The following is a 25625-nucleotide window of genomic DNA, read 5'->3' on the forward strand; positions in this document are numbered from 1 at the left end:
AAGAACTTAACAATTACAGCTTACGTGTTTGCTAACGAAATAAACCAATTAAAAGCCATGTGTCTGGTGTGACTTTTGTGTTCATGGTTAAGTTATATTCTAATTTAAATTCCCGCAGAAATAAAGTGTATTAGCGCGAAAATCTTGCCTATAAATAGTGTTGCGCGCCTTCTTATTAAATTCAAATGATCAACGTCTCCTCTATTTTGCTTGGGAACTAATGTGGTCGGAACCAAAGTTTACAGACTGCGTTCTCTGAAATCCTCTCAAACGGAGCACTTCTACATTCCGATTCGTTGCCGCCGGTTGCCGCCGAACAGCGTCATAGCTCATTACCATAAAGTTGACCAGATTTCAACTTCTCCTCGCCGCTCTCGCTGCCCAAGACGCGACGCCGCCGGCGGCGGTGTGAACGCACAATAGACTGTCACAAAAATTCGCGCCGCTGAAGTCTCTCCTTCCGGTTCAAGGAGCTGTCAATCCAAATCTCACTTTATTCAGTTTCAATTTATATTTTCATTGATTTCTTGAAAAGTTACGTTCATTTTTACGTTCACAAAAATAATTCCATACCCATGCCATGAATCATGAGGAGTCACAGAGAACCAATGAACAAGTGTCTGTGGGTTTTACCTTATCTCTGATCAGTTTTATACATTTGTAGATGTTTTAATTAGACATTAGTATGTGAGGTACTTTGGCCTGTTTAGCTGAGCCATTCGGACAAACAAAACAAACCCTGACAACTGATAAAATAACACGTTTACAAATGATAATCTTATTAGATGATTAGTTAATAGCATTTGAAAGATTTTACTTTTTCAGTAAAAAATTTGCAATAGATTGTAAAAGGTGTTTTTATGCATGTTTGGCCTGGGTTTTTGTTGCATTTACACTGCTTTGACCACTAGGGGTCACCGTGGAGACGGGTGTCGGATTGTTTCGAAGCCTCGGCACAATATGGCACATTTGATTCAACTGTTCCACGAAGCCTCGATCTGCCCACCACTATTTGGAACGCGGCATAAGTATGTTGGGAAAGGAATGATACAATTTGAGCGTCATAAGTGCTAACTGCTAAAAAATAACTCGCCAAACTCTGCCCCTATGAATGGATCGGTGAGGTTCGATCGCTCTGGTTGTGATTAATACAACCTGGATCCTTCATCTGCTGTCTCTAGCTTCATCTGCTGTCTCTCACAGTGAACACACACGAATCGTGTCATATTTCTCTCTGGAAGATCTCTGTGTAAACCATGGCTGATGAAGATTTGGAAGCCATTAGACGGCAACGTATGAACGAACTGCAGGCGAAACATGGGGTAAGAGAAACGGAGAACGAAACGACCAAAATATCGCGTTTTTATAGCGGTAAATTGAACAGCACATGTCAGGCCCTTAAATATGAGTGAAATCAGTCTACATGATCATTCGTGTTTTTGTTGCCTGGGCCGCACTAAGTCCACCTCGTTCAAATATCTGTTCTCGTTCTCGAGCTGTTTTGTTTAACATCTGTTAGTCTCGCTCTCGAGCTGTTGTTTAGTAAACCGAGAGCAAATTGTTGCCATTGAGGTAAATCAAGTGTGAAATGTTATGCAGGCTAAAAATAAAAGTTTAATATATATATATATATATATATATATATATATATATATATATATATATATATATATATATATATATATATTCATGGGCTCCAGAGCTTCATACTGAACATAGGTTCAGTTACAAAGAGTTATTTTTTATGATTTCAGTGGAGTAAACGGAAGCTAGCTAGCAGTGGCTATTAGTTTGGCTACATCAAGCGACAGCCCTCTGAAATATTCATACTAAAAATGCGTTCATTTAGAAATGAAGATGCAAAACTTATATTTCTGCAATGTTAAACAACCAGAAACAACCAAAACACATTTCAAATGTCTTCAAAACATGAAGTTCAATAGTCAGTCCTAGCATACATAGGTTTACAGTCAAATTCCTTACATGTTAAGATTAACAGTCAAATTCCTTAAATGGTTTCGTTTCTTAATTTATAGGTTTCATAGATTAAAAGTTATAATTGGAATAGAATGATTAAATATGTGTGAATTTTACATATCCCCTTTTAGGACCATTCCAGTGACCAGCAGGGGCAGCAGGAGGCCAAACAGAGGTAAAACAAACAACAATAATTATTTGTATTAATAATTTTTTGTCTTTGAAAAAAAAAGTAGCATTATTTTATACTTTGTAGTTGTAGTATTATTCTTACTCAAGATCAGAAGGTCTCTTAAATTGGCTTATATATTTAAATTTATCACCTTTTTTAATAAAATAAAATGTAACGCTCAATTTATTTAAGGGATAATCCACGGCTAGCAGTGCATTAAATGATTTTAATGCTGGACGTGGAGGCTAAGAACCACCCAGCACAAAGCGGATTGCATTCAAGTTGTTAATGCAGAATATAATTTGCCTATAAAATTGTAGCCTAATAAATTAGCTTTTTTTAAAACAAGCAAATGTATTTCACAAAAATGACTGACAAGCCTACAAACTGTCCCCCACTTAACATACATAAATTGTGAGAATATCACTAACACTGATGAATATACAGTAGGGCTGTCGCGATAACCGCCATATTGCAGTACCGCGCTACTGACAGGCCAACCGCAGAAGAATGCAAGTTACCGCAGCAATCGCGAACCGCGTTTTCTTTTTTCATAAGGCCACCCTTCGTAGTTCGTACCAAGTGTATTGAATGTTAAATAAGTTAATAATGATAACAAGACTGTTTATCATGGTGATTTGTACAGAGGATTCGTGGATTTGGACTTAAGCCTGAACGGACAGTGAATGTGTTCGACTGAGCGCGTGCGATTACCTGCGTCTGTCTTTGAGGTCAAGTCATGTATATTTGTGAAAAGGTTGCCGTTTCCAAGGAAAGCGAAATAGTTGTCGTAGGCTATCATCCTTTTAACGTGTAAGGGTATTTACCATGAATGGCGTCAGCGCTGGTCAGCATTACACAGCACGAGGAAGCCGTGGGGGGAAAGGAGCGAGTCACGCATTGAATCAATGCCATTGGTCTCTATTAAGTGAAGCATTGCTTCAGCTTTGCCCAAAAGTGAAGCATTGCTGGCCAGCTGAGCCTTGAAAAGTGGAGCTCAAAGTTAAAAAATAATTAACACCTTGTTTAATTACATCTATCATTTAAGGAATCAGCTTTTTTGAACGTTTTTGTTGAATGAACGGTTTAATGACTCACTCAAAGACAGTCCGTTGGCATAACAACTTCGCGCTGAGTGACAGTCTTTCAATGCGCAGAGACCGATTCGTCGAACGCCTGTGTACACGTACGAGTCAAATTAAGTATGCTCGCGTACGCGTACAAAAAACCGAAGTATATTTTCTACTTTAGATTACATTTATTTGAAAGAATGAATTATAGCATTTATTTGAATTATCGAGAGAGAGATGCCTGTTTGAATTACGTGTCTGTTCAGTGTCTCTCTCTATTAACCATGAAGCTGTGAGTTTAATTACTTCAAAACCAGTGATGTTGCTAAGAAATATAATGTAGCGATTCAGTAGTGAAGCTATTTTGTTCAGTAGTGAAGCTATTTTGTTAAGTCGTGTTAATAAAAGTTATGTTTCTGTGCTCATGAATGTCTCTGTGTGTTGCGCAGTGCGATCTCTGATCTCTTAGTGCGAGTGACGTGTGTGTGTGTGCGCTTAAATGATGACAGTGCATTAATATAGAACAGTGATTCAACTTTGTTTCTTTCACAGAGAGACTGAAATGAGGAACTCTGTATTGGCTCAACTCTTAGATCAGTCTGCCCGTGCCAGGTGTAAGTCCATTTACAAACCTTTGACAAGCTATCACTTGTATTATCATGTAAGCATGTTTTTAAATTTGACCGAGACAGCTTTGCCTTCGAATATTGTTTCTCTATTCTTAGCAGAAATTGTTCTCTGCTGTTGTTCCAAACCGATAAGGCTTTCGTTCATCTTTGGAAAACAAAGAAGTTATTTTTAATATTCTTTCATCATTTTTGTCCATCTTATTTTTTAGTGGTGTAAGAAAATATCGATACATGTGAATATCGCAATATTATGTTTGACAAATAGTGTATCGATATTTATTTGTTTACATCCAACATTTGTGTAACTGTCATCAGTAGTGATCGACCGATATTGATTTTTTAAAACCGATACCGATTATTTGCATGTTAATGTGCCCGATAACCGATATGCAGAACCGATATTTATTAACTGTTATACTTCTGTTTTTGACACAATTATTACAACACAAATGAACTGAACAAACCATTTTATTTATAACAATCACTCCCTCCTATATAATATATTATATATATATATATATATAAAAAAAATATATAATCACTCCCTCCTATATAATATATAATATCCCTTTATATTTTATATTTATACACAAATAAATAGAGGGGTCTGAGTCCAAAAAATAAAGTGCCTTTAAAAATCAAAGGAAAAACTCCAAGCCACTCTCAATTGAAAAAGTTAAAAAGCCTTTATTCTTATGGCTTGGTCAAATTAACCATCTAAAAAACTCCAACGCGTTTCGGCTACATGCCTTCTTCTGGGAATTTAAACCGAACTCAAACAAACAGAGTCCACCTATCAGAAGTCTCCATCTGTCAACTAGGATGCTCAGATTACAATTGTTAGTACACAAAAGGGAAAGCAGATGACAGTATTTCCACTTTTTAACTAATCAATTAAATACACACCTACACGGTAGTGGTGGGGGAAAAAATCGATTCTGTTCAGTATCGCGATATTTTGCGCACGCAATTATATCGATACAGTAGCGCAAAGTATTGCGATATTTAATTATAAAAATATCTGTTTTACTTTCCGGTTTTCTAAGAGTTTTGCTCTGATCATTTACATTTGCGTATTACATCCACAAGGTGGCGCTTGTTGCGGTGCATTGTTGTCGTACATTCGACAGCAAATTCAAATGAAAATGGCTTCAGTATTACGGTTGTACACGACGCTCCGCATCTTTCAAATCGAAAGTGTGGGTAAATTTCGGTTTTATGATTATTCTCAGGTTTATGTTACTCTATTATGTCTGCTTTATGTTACTCTATTGTATTTAAATAATTTTAAGTTATGTGCTGGGAGCTCAGTGAGTTTTGTTTGTTTCATATTAAATATTATCTGCTCGATCTTGTCTGTCAGCGCGTTGTCATTGTCCTCTATTTTTCACTGCTTGAGAACATGGGTTGAAATCGCCCTCTAAACCCTCATTCACTAAGTTAGGCCTATTCCCTAAGTTAACGTTAGTCCACTAATAGCCTACTGTTCACTTGACCGAGTGAATGAAAACGAGTAAGCGACAGGCGTTGAGCGTACATAAGCTGTACATTCGTTAATGCAGTGCAATGTGGGACAGAGACGCGATCTGACACGCGTCCCATTTTCTCACAAATCTCTACGTTTATTTAAATAATTCAAGATTGCTCTTATGAGAACACTCGACAAAACTGACATTTTGGCATAATTTGTGTGTGTTATGGTTTGTTCAAGCCCGAAAGAGAACTTGATACTGACGCGCGTCTTTTCTGTGTGTGTGTGTGTGTGTGTGTGTGTGTGTGTGTGTAATACAGGCAGGATTTAACGGATACTGCGTAATTGCGTTAAACATTTTTAACGCTTTAAACTTTTTTTTTTTTTTTTTGCGGTGCCGCGGTGGGCAAGTGATGAAACCAGTGTTGCAATGTGTCCCGAATGTTCAAGAACAAGTTTTTCAGTTTTTGCACTTCAGTTAATGTGTAGAAGATAATGTTTACAGAATTAAATGTGACATTTAAAGTGAGGTGAGCGGTCTTATTTTCCTAATTTTTTGTAATGCCTTTGAATAATATGGGGGACGTGAATCGCAATATCGCAGAATCGAATCGCAATACTTGCTGTATCGCAATATATTGAGAATCGCAATAATATTGAATCGTGGCCCAAATATCGCAATACTATCGAATCGTCACATTTTTGCCAATTCCCACCCCTACTACACGGTGACACATAAAAGTTAAAATACACGCATAGTATATAAATTTTAAACCACCATAAGACAACAGAACTTCACAGATATACACTGAGGTCGAGTTCCTCATTTAAGCCTGGATATTTAGTAGCCTGCAGGCGATGTCTCCAGAAAGCTTCCCGTTGATTTAGCTGTCTTTGTCTATTACCTTTTCTTAAGGATAAAGGAATGTGGTCAATCCCACAAACCTGTAAAGTAGATTGGTCACTATTGTGATGTTCCATATAGTGTCTTGCCATGGAATAATTGGTGTTTCCTGTGCGGATTGCGTATTTATGTTCAGCCAGTCTATCCAGTAAACGCCGCTTAGTTCTTCCTACATAAAATACTTTACATACAGGACATTCCAATCTATAAATGACAAAGTTAGTTTGACAATTATAAAATGGTTAATGATGAATTCCTTTTGGGTACCAGGATCATAGAAATTTTTTGTTTGTCTTACATTAGTACAATGATTGCAGTGATGGCATTTGTAAGAACCTATGGGCCTAGGGCCTAACCATGTCTGTTTTACTTCTGGTTTAAGATAACTGTGAACCAGTCTATCTTGTAGGGTGGGACATCTTCTAAAACTAATGAGAGGTGGTTCAGGGAAAACCTGACTTAGTACCTCATCACTTTCTATAATACCCCAGTTTTTTTGTATGATTTGCCTTATCTGTTCAGCCTCTGTACTGTATGTAGTGACAAACACAATCCTCTCTTTTGTTTGTTTTGGTGTGTTCCTTTGTAGTAGTGATGACCTATCTACATGTTGGGCTCTGGTGTAAGCTTTTTGGAGAGTAGAGCTTCTATATCCCCTTCCTTAAATCGTGACATCATCTCTAGTGATTTGCTCTTAAATACGTGCTCTTGGTCACAGATCCTCTTTACTCTCTGAAACTGCCCATATGGGACATTCTCTTTAAGCCAATTTGGATGGAAGCTCTTGGCATGTAAAATTGTGTTTCTGTCTGTCGGTTTTCTATTCACTGATGTATGCAAGGTTCCTTGGTTATCTTTTGAAATTGTCAAATCAAGAAAATTAATACACTCTTTGCTATACTCTAAAGACAACTTGATGTTTGGGTTAATACTATTCAGATAACCATGAAATTCCTTCAACTCTGTTTCCGAGCCAGACCAAAACAGACATATATCATCAATATAACGTCCCCACCAAATAATAAACTTGTGAAACACATTATTTTCTAGGTTGAAAACAAAGTCTTCCTCCCATTTGCCCAGGTACAGACCTGCATAGGAAGGACTATAGCATGCCCCCATGGCACAACCTTTTGTCTGTTTAAAGATCTTATCTTGAAAGACAAAAATGTTATTAGTCAAGGTCCATTCTGTTAATGACAACAAAAAATCAGTGGGTGGCATTTCATGTTCAGGACGTCCTCTCAAAAAATGTCTAAGTGCTGCTAGTCCCTGTTGGTGGTCGATATTTGTATATAATGCTTCCACGTCCATAGTTACAAGGAAGGTTTCAGAGTCTATATCTTGTAGTTCTTTATTCTTGTTCAAAACATCAGTAGTATCCTGGACATATGCAGGGAGTGAAGGTAGAAAAGGTTTAATGAAATGTTCAATATACTTAGACACTGCTTCAGTAAGGCTTTCATTGCCTGAAATCACAGGTCTACCTGGGGGGTTCTCCAGACATTTATGAATCTTGGGCAACATGTAAAAAGATGCCATTCTAGGGTTCTCATTGAACAAAAATCTGAGTTCTGGGTCTGAGATCCAACCCCTAGTTTTAGCCTGATGTAAAATCTTTCCCAATTCCTCTTTAAGAGACTCCGTGGGGTTATGGGTCAGTAGCTGATAGAACTCTGTATTATTTAACTGACTGGAAGCCTCTTTTACATATAAGTCTTTGCTCCAAACCACAATCGCACCCCCTTTGTCTGCTCTTTTAATCACTAAATCTCCATCTTTGGATAGTGCTTCCAAAGCACTTTTTTCTTTGTGAGAAAGGTTACTTTGTTTAAATGTCCTTTTATTCTTAAACAAATTCTCAATATCAAAGTTCACTTTTTTAGCAAATGTATGTAAAGAAGCATTTTGTACCAAAGGGCAAAAGGTAGATTTTGGCTTAAAACGGGGAAAGGTGTCTGTCTGACCTGTATCTGTGGAGCTTGTAGAAGTTGAGGTCTGCTGCTTGTACCAAGTTTTGAGATGTAGATTTCTGTAAAATCGGAAAAGGTCAATTTTCGTGTCAAATTCCTTTCCCGAGTGGGTTGGTGCGAAGGACAATCCTTTGGACAAGACCCGGATGCTCTCCTCTGACAAGGTCTTGCCCGATATGTTGATTACTGCCTGGGTCTGGCTCTGCTCTGTGTCCATCTGGGTTCTTCGTGTCCTTCTACCTCTCCTCGTTCTCCTCTTCCTTTGCTCCTGTCCCTGCTCCCTCCTTGTCCGCGTCCATGTCCGTGTCTCCATCCCCTCCTCCCTCTGGTAGGGTATGGTGGATGTTCTAAAAAATCCTCTTGAGGGGCCTGGGCTGCCGAAGATCCCGAGTTGTCCTCTTCTTCACTGCTAGTGAAGTTGAAGGAGACGGTTCTGGGCTTCCTACCAGCTAAGCGACCACCAACTGTATTTCCTAGCACTTTCTTTTTCCAGTTGTAGACATTGCCCTCATTATAGTCTATGGTATCTCTCTGAAATTTTCGTATATTCACTTCTTTGAGGCTTTTTGTGTATTTACAGAGGTCTGTCTCAAGTTTTTCTTGAAGATCTTGTTTAACAGAATTATCAGTGTGCTCTGCTAGTATTTTCCTCACCTCAGTGATTTCCTTATTGATTTCTTCCTTGTCTTTATTAGATTCTTCTATCAGGAGCAGCATTAAATCAGAGGAGCACTTATTTAAAATAGCTTCCCACCTGTCTCTGAAGTCCTTCTTGTCATCTCCTCCATAGGCTGGGAATTTGTTAATTCTTAAGCCCCTGGGAATATATCCTTTTCTCCAGTAATCAGACAGCGAAACTGAATTTAGGTGAAGTCTTACATCTTTCTCCAACAAGTACCTCAGTTCTTTGTAGGTTTTGTGAAGATCATTTCTGGGTAACTCACCACCTGGTAAATCATCCAACAAGTGATGTTGATCCGATAATACGTTGCCCCTCTTCACGGGAATAGGAAAAGATTTTTTCCATCTTAAATGGTAGATGTCAAAAAGGTCCAACACAGAAAACTTAACTGTGGAGCTGCTCCTTAAAAGCACATCCCAGGTGCATATACAATTTAATGAAAATCGGAGGGGTAGAGGAGCACTTCCTGGACTTCAACGTTTGATTAATATAGAGGTGCTCTTTGGATGGGAAACGAAATACCAAAAATCAAAGGAAAAACTCCAAGGCACTCTCAATTGAAAAAGTTAAAAAGCCTTTATTCTTATGGCTTGGTCCATAAGAATATTTTGACCAAGCCATAAGAATAAAGGCTTTTTAACTTTTTCAATTGAGAGTGTCTTGGAGTTTTTCTTTTGATTTTTGGTATTTCGTTTCCCATCCAAAGAGCACCTCTATATTAATCAAACGTGGAAGTCCAGGAAGCGCTCCTCTACCCCTCCGATTTTCAATAAAGTGCCTTTGTTTAAAAATAAAAGCTTTGATGAGGTAAAAAATAAAGCACAAAAATTATTCTAACATACTGGGGGGGGGGGGGGGGGATTCGAAATTACATGAATTTTAGTAGCTATTTTAGTAGTGTAACTTAATATTCCCAGTTAAGCAGAACTAGGTTGTAGTGTAGAAAACAGAGTCTTTCAGCATTCTGCTGTAAGCCTGCTTCGTTTGTTTTCATAAATGGTAAATAAATCAAATTAAAATAAAAACATTTATATTATTACATTATATCATTTATATCTAAATTATACATATAATTTATATATGTAAATTATATGCAACAATGTTGCATATAGGCAAAATAAATGTTAAAAGTCTAATGTTTTCATATGGAGAAAATAATGGACAGGGGAGTCATATCACCTTTGCAGAAATGTAATTCATTTTAAACAGTTTTAGAAGGTTTATGTGCCGTTTAATAGGTTTAAACTAAGATTGAGGAATAATTCACTGGGTAATATTAATTCACTGAATAATATTAGCTGGAATATAACATTGTCAGGAAAGTAACAAACAAAACATTATATACATCATTGCATTTTCCAACTAGTATGTTATTAATTATGATTAATATTTGTGTAGGTCTAGATCATGAAATGCTTTCTGACAAAGTGCTGTTCATCTATGCATTCTCACAGAACTATATATAGGCTACTCAACCGCGATCGCGCGTGCAGATAATAAATAATTAATTTCCACTAGGGCTGGGTAAAAAATATCGATTTCTCGATTTTAATCGATTCTCATTTTTACGAACCGATATCGATTCTTAAAGCTCCCGTCGGCAAATTTTTTTTGATCATATTCAGTGAAATCGACACTATAATCCGACAGAACAACATAAATAAAGTGGTTTTAGAAAAAAGACCGAGCTTCTAACTCCACCTGGAGCGTGTTATTTGTTTTGGAAAAATCCACCCGTCCCGGATCATCGGGTCCAATCAGCGCAGGGGGGTGTGAGATCTGACTGTCAATCACAGGTCGTGCACACGCCACCCCTCGCGCACGTTACAATCACATGCACACGCCCGAAGTTTGCGCAGTAAGGAAGAGTGATGGTGGAAAAGATTCAAATTCCTCGGTTAACCTCAAGAGCTATGAGGTCAAAAACAACACAGGAAAAGAGAACACCTGCTGAAAATAAAGTAAAGAAAGAAAGTGCGTAAATAAACCAGGATCAACATCGGATCGGCATTTGAAAGGTGGAGAGATTTACGTGATTTAATTGGGTTCAAGCTGGATGCAGAGCTTGCAACATTTCTTCTCCACAGGTAATTGTGCTTTATCAAGCAGTTACTTTATTTCTTAGTGTTATAGTAATTCCACAGGTAATTGTGCTTTATCAACCAGTACCTTTATTTCTTAGTGTTATGTTAGTAATGTATGTTTGCCCTAATGTGTTGGTATGGATAGCTAACGTTAGCACTTGTTGGGCAGGTTCGTTTGTTTGCACTGAAATCCGTGTGAATGTAACGTTAGGTGGATAAACATGTCCAGATGAAGGGATAAAGTTCGGCTTTTAGGAAGAATCAATGCTACTCTATCTTTCTTAGAGAGTAAGAACAGTAGTAAAGCTACTGTTATTGTATGTGCTATCTTACTAGCTCTGATATAACGTTATAAGCAGTAGAAAAATGTACAATGACCATGTCTGCCACATACAGCAATAATAGCGTTTCAGACAGACGATGGTGTTTATTTACGTTTAATTGGTGGGTAATCCATTTCGTAACAATCTACTCCAAAATGACAAAACAATAATAACAAAATACTTCATGGTGTTGATGGATGCAGATGAGACGGGCGCGTTCACAGTAAATTTGGTGCACACGCACTGACGAGCACGAAGCCACGAACTCGGTGGGAGGGTATTCGTTGATAGTGGGGGAGGGGCATGAGAGTTGTAAACATTCAAAATTTTGCCTAAGTCCACTCAATCTGCAGCCTTGCCGACTGGAGCTTTAAATCCCAAGAATCGATTAGTCATCCTGTTTTCAGTTGATGAATGAATGGAACATTGTAGCGCGCATCCCATCCAATAAACGGAATAATCTTTGTGCTTTGTTACTATTGATATGAAACAAAGTCTCAGATTTCAAATTACGTCCATTTTCTTATGAAATTCAAAAACATAAATACCGTTTTGGCGCTGTGGCGTGAGATCGCTCTGGCGCAGCTCAAGAGAAGCAGCAGCGCCGAGCACACATAATCTTCTCTTCTGCCTTAATATTACCAGTTACAGCGTGAAATAAACATGAATGAGCATCTGAAAGTGTGTTAAAAGATAGAGTATAACTTATCGAAATCCTTGTTGTAGGGCTGGGCGATATGGCCAAAAAAAATTATCACGATATTTTTTTTTATATCAGTCGATATCGATAATTATCACGATAAATGTCAAATCTTTGTTTCTTTCAAATTTAAAGGCAGATTTTCGCTCCTAAGGGAAAGTTGTAGAAACCGAAGCGTTAATTGTGGTTTTAAACTACTCTTTATAGTGAGAACATATCATGACAAACACTTACCGAACAGGTGAACATTACACAAATCTGAGGTAGAACATTCAAACATTTGTCATTTTTCCTTAAGAAAATAAATATTTGAATAGAAAAATATATTTCTTAGTTTCTGCATGTGCTAATGGGGGATATTGTTTCAAGTCTTGAAACAGGTTTGTGTTGCCTAACTTTGATGGGATGTATCTTCAGCACAGTTTGCAGTGCAGGCTGCAATATTAATATTATATGTTTTGTCTCAAAATGCAGTGAGTTGACAGTAAATCTACATCCTAACTCAAGCTAATACTATGTTAAATTTATGTTCATTAACAAAAACAGGTTACATTTTTGTGGACTGTTTGAGTTTTATTAAAATTAACCATTGGTCATCCAGTATCATGCATTTAGATCATGATAACCACAGATAAAACCAGGCATAGCCTATAGCACATCACTATCATGGCAAAATGTAACTATGGTTTCCATGGTATTAGTATGAAAAACAGTAGCCTAAATAGATTATTAAATACTGTAATTATATTCCATTAGTTATTTAATACATTGTCTACATTCGTAATATAATGTAATTCAATATGTATATCCTACATTTCATGGTGCAGTTATTACAGGCTAACGTTACAGTAAATCGATTCAGTATCAATTCAGATTCTGACTGTATCATTTCACACAGTGTTTCTCCTGTTTGTCCGCGCCGTTTCATCTGCCTTTAAACTGGTTTAAATCACTGAGACATTTGTGTTCTTCGCTGAATTCAAACGCTTCTCACTGGATCTCGAGACAGAGACCGATCAGAGTAAACGCGTCTGCTCTCGTGAGCTCGCGCTGCGCTGTGCTGCCGTTTGGACTTTGAGCCGAGCGGATAAATGGTCCGTGTGGCGCGCGGTTCAAATGAGTTTCGTTCCGCTTTTGGCGCATAAACATTATCGAACATTTATCGAACTCTTGATATCGTTTTATCGAGAAAAATCATATCGCGATAATTATCGTTATCGATTTATCGCCCAGCCCTACCTTGTTGTCACATGGAATCGCTCAATCATTGTTTCAACCGAGGAAAGACGTCAGTGAAACAGCTTGTAAACAATGTCATGTAACGTCACATTTACCTCAGAAAAACCATATCCAGTGACCATGAACCCGTTAGTCAGCTAAAAAAATTAACTCTAGAGAGGAGCATTTTCCTAAATATATGCACCATATTAAATATGCATTTTATGTTATTTTATAATTATTTTATGTTTTTCAATATTTAATGCATGTTTGAATAAATCTGGCAAGTTTTTATGACAGCCACCATTTAAATATTTATATTTCATATAACTTTATTATTAGAAAAATAAATAAAAGTGTAATTATTTGTATACAAATCAGTAAATCTTTACCTTTAATATTAGGCTATAGTAGGCTAATGAAACAATTTTAATGATACAACTGACTCCCATAGTTTACAGCATTGGTTAAGAGATTTGTTTTCCTTGAGAAAATTTGCCATGTATTGTACCTGATATCCAAAATAATCAATATTGAATCGAATCGAATCGAAATCGAATCGAATTGCAAGCTTGTGAATCGAAATCGAATCGAATTGTGAAATTTGTGTCAATACCCAGCCCTAATTTCCACAAAGCGGCATATTTAGATGTGTATTAGCGAAATAATTGCTATGTAGTAAATGATAATATAATCTAGGGTGTTTTAAGATAATCTTGTCAAAAGTTTAATTCAGTGGCCGTGCTTGAGCATTCCTGATCATCAACCCAGTGAGTGCTCAGCAATATGAACAAACTTTTTTTCAAGACTAATGGTGTGCAAATACAACAGATAAAGAATTCAATTCAGCGCTTTTATTTTCAACGTGCACTCATTCATGTCTGTATTAATTCATGTAAAGGTCAGGGATGTGATTTTTCCGGATTAATCCGGAATTCCGGATTTTCCGACCTGAAAATGTGACCTACGTGAATCATGCAGATCTGTAAAAAATGTTTTAAAAAAATAAAAAAAAGAGGGGGGGGGGGGGGTGTCGGCTGTCGGAGTGAAAAGGAGAGGATATGAGGACATAACATGCTGACATGCGTACAGATTTTTCCTTCCTTTCCAAGTATCAACGAGGACGTAGCGTTATTTGCGTTCTGCTTGTTCACCTGCTCAATTCCGTACCTCAGTGGCTCTCGCGCTACAGGGGTATCGTTGTCAGTTGACAAGAACATCGGCGTTAGGCCACCAGTAGGGCTGGGCGATATATCGATATAGTTCAAATTTGCGCTGTGATCCGTGCTCCAAGCAAGCTGCTGACTGCTTTTGTAGAAATATGTACAGTATATCGTGCATTCTATCAGTTGCAGTTCTGGCGCCTCCGTCTCAACAGCATTAGTGTAACTTACAACGCGACAAATAGCCTACTCGCATCAAATGTTAACGCAGAGGAACGGGACACATCAGTTCAGTGAGTTCACAAAAGTTAATTATATGCATGTGCTTTAAAGCCTTGCCGGTTAAACATGTCATTCACTGCGGATGCGCTGTTCTAACATGCGCTTTACTGAGCACGAACACCCGACGCGCACATGCACTAAAAGCCTGTCTAACAGCGCCTGGTTACTGGACTAAGTAATCTTTCGAGTCTTATTTCGCTAATACTCTCAAATACACACAAGGTTTACATAAGGAAAGTTGGTTATGTCTAAACTGAAAGCAAACCAAGAAAACAGAGAAATCTGCTTGTCAAATGCGCGTGTATATTAGACGCGTCGCGTACAGGTCTTAAAGAGACCGTTGCCCCAATAATAAACATGCAGCCGCTTGTCCTTAAAGGGATAGTTGACCCAAAAATAAAAATTGTTATTATTTATTCACTGTAATGTTGTTCCAAACCTGTATTAATTTATTTCTTGTGCTGAACACAAAAGAAGATATTTTGAAGAATGTGGGTAACCAGACAGTTGCTGGTCCCCATTGACTTCCATAGGGAAAAATATACTATGGAAATCACTGGGGTACATCTACTGTTTAGTTACCCACATTCTTCCAAATAACTTCAACAAAAGAAAGAAACTTATTCAGGGGGCTCGGTATATTTTCCTGCTTTTTTGTCACATGCCTGAAAGGTACATCTTTATTGGGGGAGGACATGACGGATTAGGCTACGCTACGTGACTCCATGAGTTCGTCTCAATTTTTTAGTACCAAGTAGAGCCCGACCGATATATCGGCGGGCCGATAGTATCGGCCGATTTTTAGGCATTTTCCTAACTATCGGTATCGGCATTTATAATGGCCGATAAATGAATATTTTAAAAAATGCGGTGTGGTGATTCATGTAAGGGTGCGCTGCCAATAAAGCACCTAAAAGCTGTCACAAGAACTGGCAAAAGTAATGATTATGAATACAACAAATATAGCAAGGAGACATTTTAATTGTTTATTAATAAACTAGTGTTTTCAGTCAGTGTCAGCCAAAGATGAAGTTGACGATGCTGACTCGCGATCTTCAGTGAACGCGCGAAAGAGAGAAATGCACATTTCATACGATTACATGAGTCTGTCTGTCTTTCGTTTTGAATTGTTCTGTTTAAAAGTAGACATTTCAATATAGATATATTTCAATTCTCAGGTCTATACGCTGAGTTTCGGTTCATGAGACGAGCTCCAGTTCACCCGCAGGCGCCTCCGTGTCGAGATTGTCTATCGTCTGCTATATTTACTTCTTATAAATTAAATGCAGGCAAATGGTTGATGAAACATTGATTAAAATTAAGATACAATTAATACAAAACGAAATTCACTTTGAAACGAAAGGTTTTGTGCTTTCTGTTTGATGTCTATGTGAAAGTTTCAAAGCATATTTTAGTGCCGCTTTCAGAGCGCTCACGTCCGTAGTGCTGAACTGTCGCGTCTGTAACATTGTTTTTTCCTCATAAATGCGAACACGAAAAATAAAATAAAATAAAATAAATATTTTATGTAGCCTGTGGAGACTGAGAGCCAACCCTTCTTCATCCGGTGGGTAGTAGCCTACTTGTGATTTGCTCAGTGTAATTCACAGAATTGATTTCTCTGCTACAAGCCTCTGTCACGTATTGTGTGAGCTTGTGACTATTGCAAGCGCGCAGCTGAGAAGTCCTGATTATATTGTCTGCTATATTTAGGCCTACTTCTTATTTATTAAGGCAATTGGTTGATGAAACATTGATTAAAATGCGTGGCGCGAGCGATCTCCGACAGTAAACTGATTCTGCTTTGTCTCGGGTAAACAGCTGTTGCGACGCGATCAATAACGGCCGTGTAGACACCGTGTTAAAGCTCATTCTGCCTGATAACGCTACGTTACAACATCAAGCAATATTCCAAAAATTTATATAATTATAACACTTTATATAGGGCCATTTTGCATTAAGAGTAGCCTAGTTTCACGTTTAGTACATTTTGCTTACTAATTATTTAAAATAGTATAAAAGTACTGTACATGTAATTAAAAACGTTTTCATTATGATATTATTAATTTTACTTTAGTAAAAAGATCTGAGTTCTTCCTCCACTGGTAGAGATTAGAGGAATTAAGAGTAAAAATAGAAGATAATAAGGTTTTGTCAGTGACACTTTTTATATATTTATTGATACAAGTTATGACTAAATTAAAAGACAAAGTCGTTAGTGAAGATTATGCAACAGTATTTAGAATAGAATAGAATAGAATATAATATAACATGCAATGCAAACTAGTTTGGTTACAGCTCAGCTGTATAATTCTCATTCTATCATTCCCCCTGCCTCCATTACATATCTGTCACACAAGTGTATGATTACCACATTTGAGTGATCATTGCAAAACTTGTTTATAAAATATATTTATTCTGTTTATAGCTACTGTGTAAAGTACCCATCAAAAGTTTGTACACACCAATAGGAAAGTGTCCAAACTTTTGACTGGTATACTGTACTATAATACACAAATAATATTGCTACTGTATTATAATATACACATAAATAATATCGGCCGATATATATCGGTATCGGGCTTTTTTTACTCTCTAATATCGGTATCGGCATCGGCCCCAAAAAATCCATATCGGTCGGGTTCTAGTACCAAGCTGCATAAACTATATCAGGCATTTATGTCTCAAACCTCATTTCTGCATGCCTGTTATGTTAAATAAAGTTGAATAATTAAAGCAAAGCAAGTAGAGCATATACTTTATGTGTGCACAGCAATGTTATTATAGTTTTGCTTTTTTAAATTAGTTTTCATTTTAATATCGTTTTCAAATTTGCTTTAAATTTCAGTTTAGTTTTAGTTAGTTTTAATAAATGGTTTTGTTGGTTTTAGTTTAGTTTTTATTTTGCAAACACATTTCTATTTAGTTTTTATTTTATTTAGTTTCAGTTTTAATTTTAGTAATTATAGTTTAGCAGAGCAAACAGAACACTTCCAGTGTAGACCAAAGCGGGACGATTAATTTCAGCAAAGTTTAATGTTTGCCCAGATTAGTTAACTCTTGAGAAGACATCTTAATAATAAAAATAAAATAATGGTTTGAGATTGAACAAAGCACCAAATAAATGGAACTTAAAAGTATACAAGAAAAAAATATGAAAAATTCAGACAAACTAGTTCATATTAAAGATGAAATCTTGTTAAACGTGCCTAGTTTACTTTTTTTCAGCTGTAAATGTGGCAGAGTGACCACTGGTACATAAAAAAACAGCTCAATTAATCTGACTACAGCCAACACAACCTGCTGTGAAGCCAGTGTGATTAAACAATGAAGTATCTATGCAGTGTGTGTGAGTGTCTATATGTTTTTCTATCCTGGTGGGGACTTAAACCTTAATGCACACAGACTCATGGGGACTCGTGTCACTGTGGAGACCCACATTGAGGTACACAAGGCTATAAATCATACAAAATTAGTTTTTTTGTAAATGTAAAAATGCAGAAAGTTGTGTGATGGGTAGGTTTAGGGGTCGGGTTAGTGTAAGAAGACAGAATAGTTTGTGCAGTATAAAAACCATCACGTCTATGAAGAGTCCCCACAAAGATAGTGTGTGTGTTTGTGTGTGTGTGTGTCCTGGTATTCCATACATTGCGGGGAAATGTCTCCACGTGGATATTATTAGCAGTAAATATTTTTTTATAAAAACAAAGATAATAACAGCACCTTTCAGCCTGTCAACCTCTATGCAAACATGACATCTCAAACATAGTAGCCTAGAACATTAAAGTTTTTTTGTACTTGACGAACTTGTTTTGCTATCGCACCCGCGTCTCGCAAATGAAACGGCATTCTAAAAATGCTGCGCTCAAGTTAAAAGAAGTCCAACTTCCCTCTTATTACCTTGTTATTTCCCATTCCACTGCAACAGATGCATCCTTTATGAACAGCGCTTAGAACTAGCGATGTGTTCTACGTTACGGTTCTCCATTGAGCGCGTCGCAGCAGGACAGCGGTTAATCGCCTCAGAAACTTCACGCTTATGAAGCGCAATATCAGCCACAGGTCAGATTTTCCGCCAAAGTAAAGAGCTTAATAACGAAAACTAATATTTATTTTTGCTAATTATTATTTTATTTCAGTTAGTTTTTCAGTAACTGTTGTTAGTTTCGTTTAGTTTTAGTTTTTCATTTATTATGAATTTTTTATTTTATTTCCACTAAATAGAGTGGTTTTAATCGTTTTTGCAGATCTGTGTGAACGGGGAATGGTTTGACAATGTTGTCGCCTGTATGAAAAAAAACGCAAAGGAAAAACGTTTCTGTTTTTACTACATCATTGTCGTGTAAACCTCAGGCCCAAGCTGTTTTTAATACTTTCATGTATTCAATATTTTCTAAATCCACAGACAGATCTAAAAAGTGAGTAATCAATAGTAATGATTTAAAAATAAATGGAGATGCAAGGTTTCCGCCGACAGTGACGATAAAACGCTTGTAATTTGATTTAAAGAATTAAAAAATTGCATTCTGGGTAATCTAATGACTGATATTTTCTCCGACAGAAATGTGTATTTCCCACAGAGTTGTTGTTGACTGATCTCCTCAGATGCGGGCTCCGGGCTGCAATGGCGGAATTCTCAAAACGGCCACAAGATGGTGCCGTTTATCGGCAAATCCGATATTACAAAACCGATACCCGATTATGGCAAAATGCTTAAATATCGGGAAAAATATCGGTAAACCGATAGATCGGTCGATCACTAGTCATCAGTGTTCTGTCAGCTTTAACATGCTTAAATCTTAGTTTTTTTATATTTACCCCAGGGCATTATTTACTTTTATAAAGGCCTTTTATGCATCTTAATGTGTCATCTTTCATGTAAAATTCTTACATTTGAGCATTAAATTCAATCTTAATAATATGACTCTAAAGGGCTGTTACTAGGGATGCACTGATACCACTTTTTCCAGAATGAGACGATACTTTCATTATTGGTACTCGCTGATACAGATATATATCTCATAGTACGGGTAACGTGTGTGTGTGTGTATATATATATATATATATATATATATATATATATATATATATATATCCCTAGCTGTTACCAATCAAATTATATAATTTACACTGCAATAAATAATTTTATGCGATTGTTTTGAATTCATTTTCTAATATACATACAGGAAATGTTGGAAAAAATGCATTTTCCTGGTAGGTAGGTGATACCAGGTGGTAAAATCCTGATCATGTGCACACTTGCAAGTGTACTGCGTCTTCAACTGGCTGAAGGTATTTTAATAAGATAAATTGATTTATATTTTAAGAATAGTGTTTCCCACAGGACTTTGTAAGACTGTGGTGGGTGGACCTCAGGGTCCGAAATTAGCACCCGCCAAGCGCCAAATGCGGGTAGATTTTCCGTTTGGCCAGTAAATCTCAAAAGGCTATCCGCCACACTGGCGGGTGGATGTTCCAGACATCCAAAGTCTTGCGGAAGTTTCGGGAGTCTCCCGCATATTGATAGCGGCTGCCTGATGCCCGCAAATTAGTTCAAATCTCCAGGAATCTAGAGCGAGCGAGAAAGAAAGAGCACGCTCATACTGTGCTCCAAACCGTGTATCTTAGGGGTGGGAATCTCGAGGCACCTCACGATTCGATTACGATTCAGAGGCCTGCGATTCGATTCTAAAGCGATTATCTGAATCTTTTTGTGTGTGTGTGTGTGAATATAAATACTTTGCTTTAAAAGTACAAAGTAATGACCTATAAAGAATTAACGTACAATATATTTTATTAAAATTGCAAAGAACCAACAAGAAAATAAATGTGTGCTTGAACTAGCAGCATGAGCATACTTCTTCTGCTTACCACGCCCATAAATCTATGCATCCTTGCTGTGGAGACTTGTAGGAAACTTTGACAGGTGAAAGATGAATATTTGATGATAATTTTTACTTTTCACACCCGATTTAAAAAATAAAAACAGTACATTATACTGTACTCTTAACTTCGAATTTTATTATAATTTTATTTCATATAATATTATCATTTTACTTGTTATATCAAATGTGATAATTGCTAGTTCATTTAAAATATCAAAATATGCCCCCCATACACTTACCCTGATTAAAATGAAATAACGATGTCATAATATTGTGAGATTTACACCATTATGGAAACAATAGAGAAAGAATCAACATTATCTGTGATCGATTCGCGTTTAGGTAGCATTTTTCGACAAGGCAGCAGAAATCGTCTGAACACCGATACAGCCCAGAGCCATAGAGAGAAACGGCTCTGGTACAGCAGTGTTTTTCCTCCTCTGGGTGGAAACGTGTCATATGGCTTCTCGTATTTGTCGTGTTACCGAAATATTTTAGTTTTATTCTACAAAGCTTACAAGTTCAACTAGTGTGGCTCTTGTCCAAGTACTTTCCCCCTTCAACTTCATAGAAGCCAAAATATTTCCACACGTCAGCTTTTAACGAGGAGGGTGTTTGGATTTCGCGCTCAGCCATCGCATCTCTGTTATGTCCACACGCCACAGACAGACGGTCTTGGGGCTGCACTTCCGCGCTTCAGAGTTCCGTCTTTTGCGTTCCGTCAATATTACGTCATTATAAATAGCCTACATATCTAAAAAAAAAAAAAAAAAAAAAAAATTTTTTTTTTGAAAATCGATTTTTGACATTTCTGAATCGATTCAGAATCGTCCACGTCCGCATCGCGATTCATCTAAGAATCGATTTTTTCCCCCACCCCTAGCGCGCACTGCAGAGAGCGAGAGACCTTGTGTGTGTGTGTGTGCCTCAAGAAGCGTGTGTGAACCTTCTCCACACCCAAAATAGACCAACACTAAATATATTATTTTAACTTAAAGAATTAACAAATTAAGATGACAAAAAGAAAACACTGAATCAGTTTGAAGCTTTGAAAAAAACGTTTTTTTTCATCAGACTACGTTTTTTCGTCAAATAAAAATAGCAGGCCTACCTCAATCCACAGCTTGTCTAGTTTTTACTTAAAAAAGTAATATGTCTACATGATGTGGGGTGAGTCTGGATCTCCGATGGCACAGATGTCCCGGGAATACAGAGATGACGTCTCGCTAGAGTGGCCAATTTCGGAAAGCGCCTTTCATTTGCTTGTGGATGTTTGCTTCGCCAGTGATATTGCATTGTACTTGCACTAGGCCTACTGCTATTTTAATACCACGTAGCATATTTTGCAAGTAACTTCGTCGCCCTTTCTGTCAAAATGGTCCCACACAGTAGCTACTTCTTTTCGCTTGCCTTGCTTCATTGTGCTTGCTCAGCGAAATATGTCTTTAGGCGCGTGTGGTTGCGCGTGTCGACGCACCCCATGATTTAACAAATACAGGGTATATATACTGTTTTTTTTTTACCCTGCAGCAAACAAACAAAAAAGCTAAATGTGTGTGTGTGTGTGTGTGTGTGTGTGTGTGTGTGTATATATATATAATTTTAAAACATAATTTTATGTTTACTTTCGGTAAAGTATCTGATAGTTTTACAAAACCTTCAAATGTACTGTTATGAGCACTAGTTCCATGCTCACATCTTCCATGTCTTATATTTGTTGCTCTGATTTGACTTCTATGTACTCTTATTCATTCAACATAATACTTATCTCAATTAAATGTACTGAAATGAATGTATATGTGACACAAAAAGGCTGTTTATTATTTTGGCCGGTAAAAAATATGCTTGGCTGGTGGATTTTTTCATCTACCAGTCCCCGTGGCAGGTGAGCCAAAAAGTTAATTTCGGACCCTGGTGGACCTCTGTTGAAAATTGAGGTGTGTTGAAATCAAGAAAATTGATAAATTCATTAATTTGGTGCACTCTGAGAGTTTAAAATTAAGAGCTCCAATCCATGTTCAGTGTGCATATTAAACAAAGAAAAAGTCTTTGCATTGAATGGAACTTTAAAGGAGGCTTGTGTGCTAGAGATGCGTGGATCAGCTCTAACGTCACCTGAATCCGCTGTTGAAAATAAATCATCCACCAGCCACCCACCTGTTTTTCTGATCGTCACATTACAATTGTTCAACTTCAGATGTTACCATATCATCATGCTTAACACTATCACACTGAAGTAGGCTGCTTTTAAATGAACATTTATTTAACATAAAAGTTCTTTGGCAAAATTACATTTCCTTGATAGCATAAATAGGCTTTACTCCCTTCCAACTTTAATTGTCGCTGTTTCTGTGACTGCAACTTCCCAAAAACAAACACACACACACAATACATTAAATACATTAAGCCCAGGCAAAGGCTGGATATAGGCTTTATTAGTTTGTCATATACATTACATACAGAGCTTCACAGCCGTTAGTCCATTACATATCACATACCCAGCACTTGATTCGTCGTGGTTAACTATTTCAGTAAAACGCTCCCACATGGTACAGTTGTTTTTAATCCTCTTTGAAATTTCTCTCATACCGGTTTTGCCTCCATTGCTGCTTATACGAGGAGATAAAGACTTGAGAGAGAACTACAAGAATTTTTTTTTTTTTTTGTTGCTTGTTTACAATATAGATAACAATATAATCCAAATATAAATGGTCAAGGTCAAAGGCACATTTTTATAGTCATACCTGGAAACAAATCCTGTTCAAATATACAGCACCGGTCAAAAGTTTGGAAACATTACTATTCTTAAAGTTTTTGAAAAACTGTTATTGTGAAATATTATTACAATTTAAAATAATGGTTTTCTATTTTAATATACTTTAAAATATAATTTATTTCTGTGATGTAAAGCTGAATTTTCATTAGCCATTACTCCAGTCTTCAGTGTCACATGATCCTTCAGAAATTGCTAAAAATACAACAAAAATATTCCTCTCTAAAGTTATTTGACGTAAACACGATAATCCTTAAGTTTTTATCCAAATGAGCACACTTTTGGACTAAATATCAAGGGATGTGGTGTTTTTAATGTGCTTTAAGACAAACCGTGTGCAAATTCATAAGAAAAACCATGTGGAAATTCATAAGTAAACGGCGCCATTGCTGAGTATTTTCTTCTTAAAACTGCAGTGAAAAAAATAGTCTCAAAAACACGGTTTAAAATCACTGGTGTTTCTGACATCACAAACGGTTACCTTGTAACCAATCATGTCAACGTGCCGGCGGGCTTTAGCATATCATTAACATCGAACTAGCAGAGGAGTATCGAGAAATGCCAGGTTATCCCAGTATATATTTTTTTGTTTATATGAAAAATCGGGTAGATTTAGCAATACTCAGAATACATCAATGTCTGTGATGTATGACAATCTTATGAACTCTATGCGTTTCGTTGTTCAAAGCGTTTCTGATGATTGTTAGATGGCGAACGGGAACATAGTTTGTGTTATATTAGCAACACATTATTAGCTGTTTGATAACGTAGTCAAGCAAAAGACTAATCATATTAATTACCTTTATGTGTCCGACGTAAAGAGCAATACCATCCTTTACCTCAGTAAGTTGGCCGAGTGAATCTGTGAGCTGGTGTGAATGGAGGTGGGGTTAATTAGCATATTCATGGGCTTACCGCATGCTGCTATGCATGTCATTCATCTCCATCTAATCATTCTTTTTGTTTTTGCTCTTCTGATGGTTTTCTGCTTTCTCTTTCTGCAAATTGTATAGTTGAATGGTGGCACTTTCCAGTGGTTTCAAAAACCTTGAAAAAATTACAAACGACCCCTCCAAATCACAGAGATGCCGATTCGCACGGGACTAATATTATCACTGGACCTCGGTGTTCGGCGAAATATGGTAGGTCATTTGGCGGGGGAATTTTTACTTTACAAATTACAGACATGGCCGATTCGCACGGAATTAAGATCACAGACAACCTCCACAATTATTACAAATGACTAGAGGTTACCAGGTAATACTTATCCCATGCGAATAGGGCTTATGAAGAGTCACGCAGGTACTGGGCTACTCCGCAGCAGTACGACCCGAACCAGTCAAAAATAGTCTGAATATAAACACTTATAGGTGGACCGTAGTGATTCAGGATAAGACAAAAACAAAAACGGTTGTGTTGGCTGGCGTTGTTTACTGAAAAATTACGTGGTTCATGTGCCGGTACCACGTTTATTCATTTCCCGTAAACGTGAGTTTCAAAAACCAGCTGCGGTCTTCTTCACAAACATTTTTGGTAGCCTACATCACGCGAGTCATTTGGCCAATCACAGTCAAGATAACGGCAGCGTCGTCTTTGAAAAGCCCCTCGCTGCAGCTTTCCCATGGATTGAGAAATTCTCTGGTGCTACTTTGGACAGACATTAGTTTTGAGTTAAGTGTTGTTATCTGCCAACAATATAATTGTTTTCTCTAACTTTGTTGTTAGTTAACATGTTTAACATTAACGTTATAATGGAAAGTAAGCTTGTCGGCTAGTCAGCTAACGTAAGATCAGCAAATTGTGTCCTAACGTTACAATGTTAGTTCAATGTGAAGGATTTTGGCAAGGCTATCTCCTCCACTGCATTACTGTGTTAATTTCGTTGACGAATAATTTTCGTCATTTTCATCAGACATTTTTCACAGACAAAAACGAGACGATAACTAAATTATAAAAACTACATTTGAATGACAAAAACTATGACGAAAATCTTTTGACATTTTCGTCAATGAATAAAAACTAGACGAAAATGTTAAATAGTGACGATTTTGGAAGCGATCCAGTCAGAACTGATGTCCTGCGTTTGTGGTAGATGCGCACTAGGGCTGCACGTTTTCAAGTTTTTCATTAACCGTTAACCGAGGCCCTTAGCGGTTAATACTCGGTTAACCATAGTGTACGCGCCGCAACCCCGAGATACAGACACACGAGAAAGGGGTAGTTCATTTTTAACACCTTTAATAACTGCACAAAACATCTTTAACTTTTAGGTGGCAAAATGTTGTTTTAGGCTACCTAATTCTGTGAATTACACTGCAC

At 37.1% G+C, this 25625-nt stretch overlaps 1 protein-coding gene across 2 annotated transcripts in view; it reads left to right on the forward strand.

Moving 5' to 3' along the window:
* Positions 1-1032: 1032 nt before the first annotated feature.
* Positions 1033-25625, forward strand: part of pdcd5 (programmed cell death 5) — a 32929-nt gene continuing 8336 nt past the window's right edge. Inside the window, exons 1-4 of one of the 2 annotated variants that reach the window (XM_077248121.1) lie at positions 1033-1119; positions 1204-1322; positions 2109-2152; positions 3772-3833. In XM_077248121.1, coding sequence (XP_077104236.1) covers positions 1257-1322; positions 2109-2152; positions 3772-3833 — 172 coding nt within the window. In that variant the 5' untranslated portion in view covers positions 1033-1119; positions 1204-1256. Of the gene's footprint in view, positions 1323-2108; positions 2153-3771; positions 3834-25625 lie in introns of both variants that reach the window. The other variant, XM_077248120.1, reaches the window with a different exon arrangement.

Source organism: Siphateles boraxobius, unplaced genomic scaffold, assembly GCF_051911475.1.
Source record: "Siphateles boraxobius isolate OS27281-9 unplaced genomic scaffold, OSU_SipBor_1 30, whole genome shotgun sequence".
Classification (NCBI taxonomy): domain Eukaryota; kingdom Metazoa; phylum Chordata; class Actinopteri; order Cypriniformes; family Leuciscidae; genus Siphateles; species Siphateles boraxobius.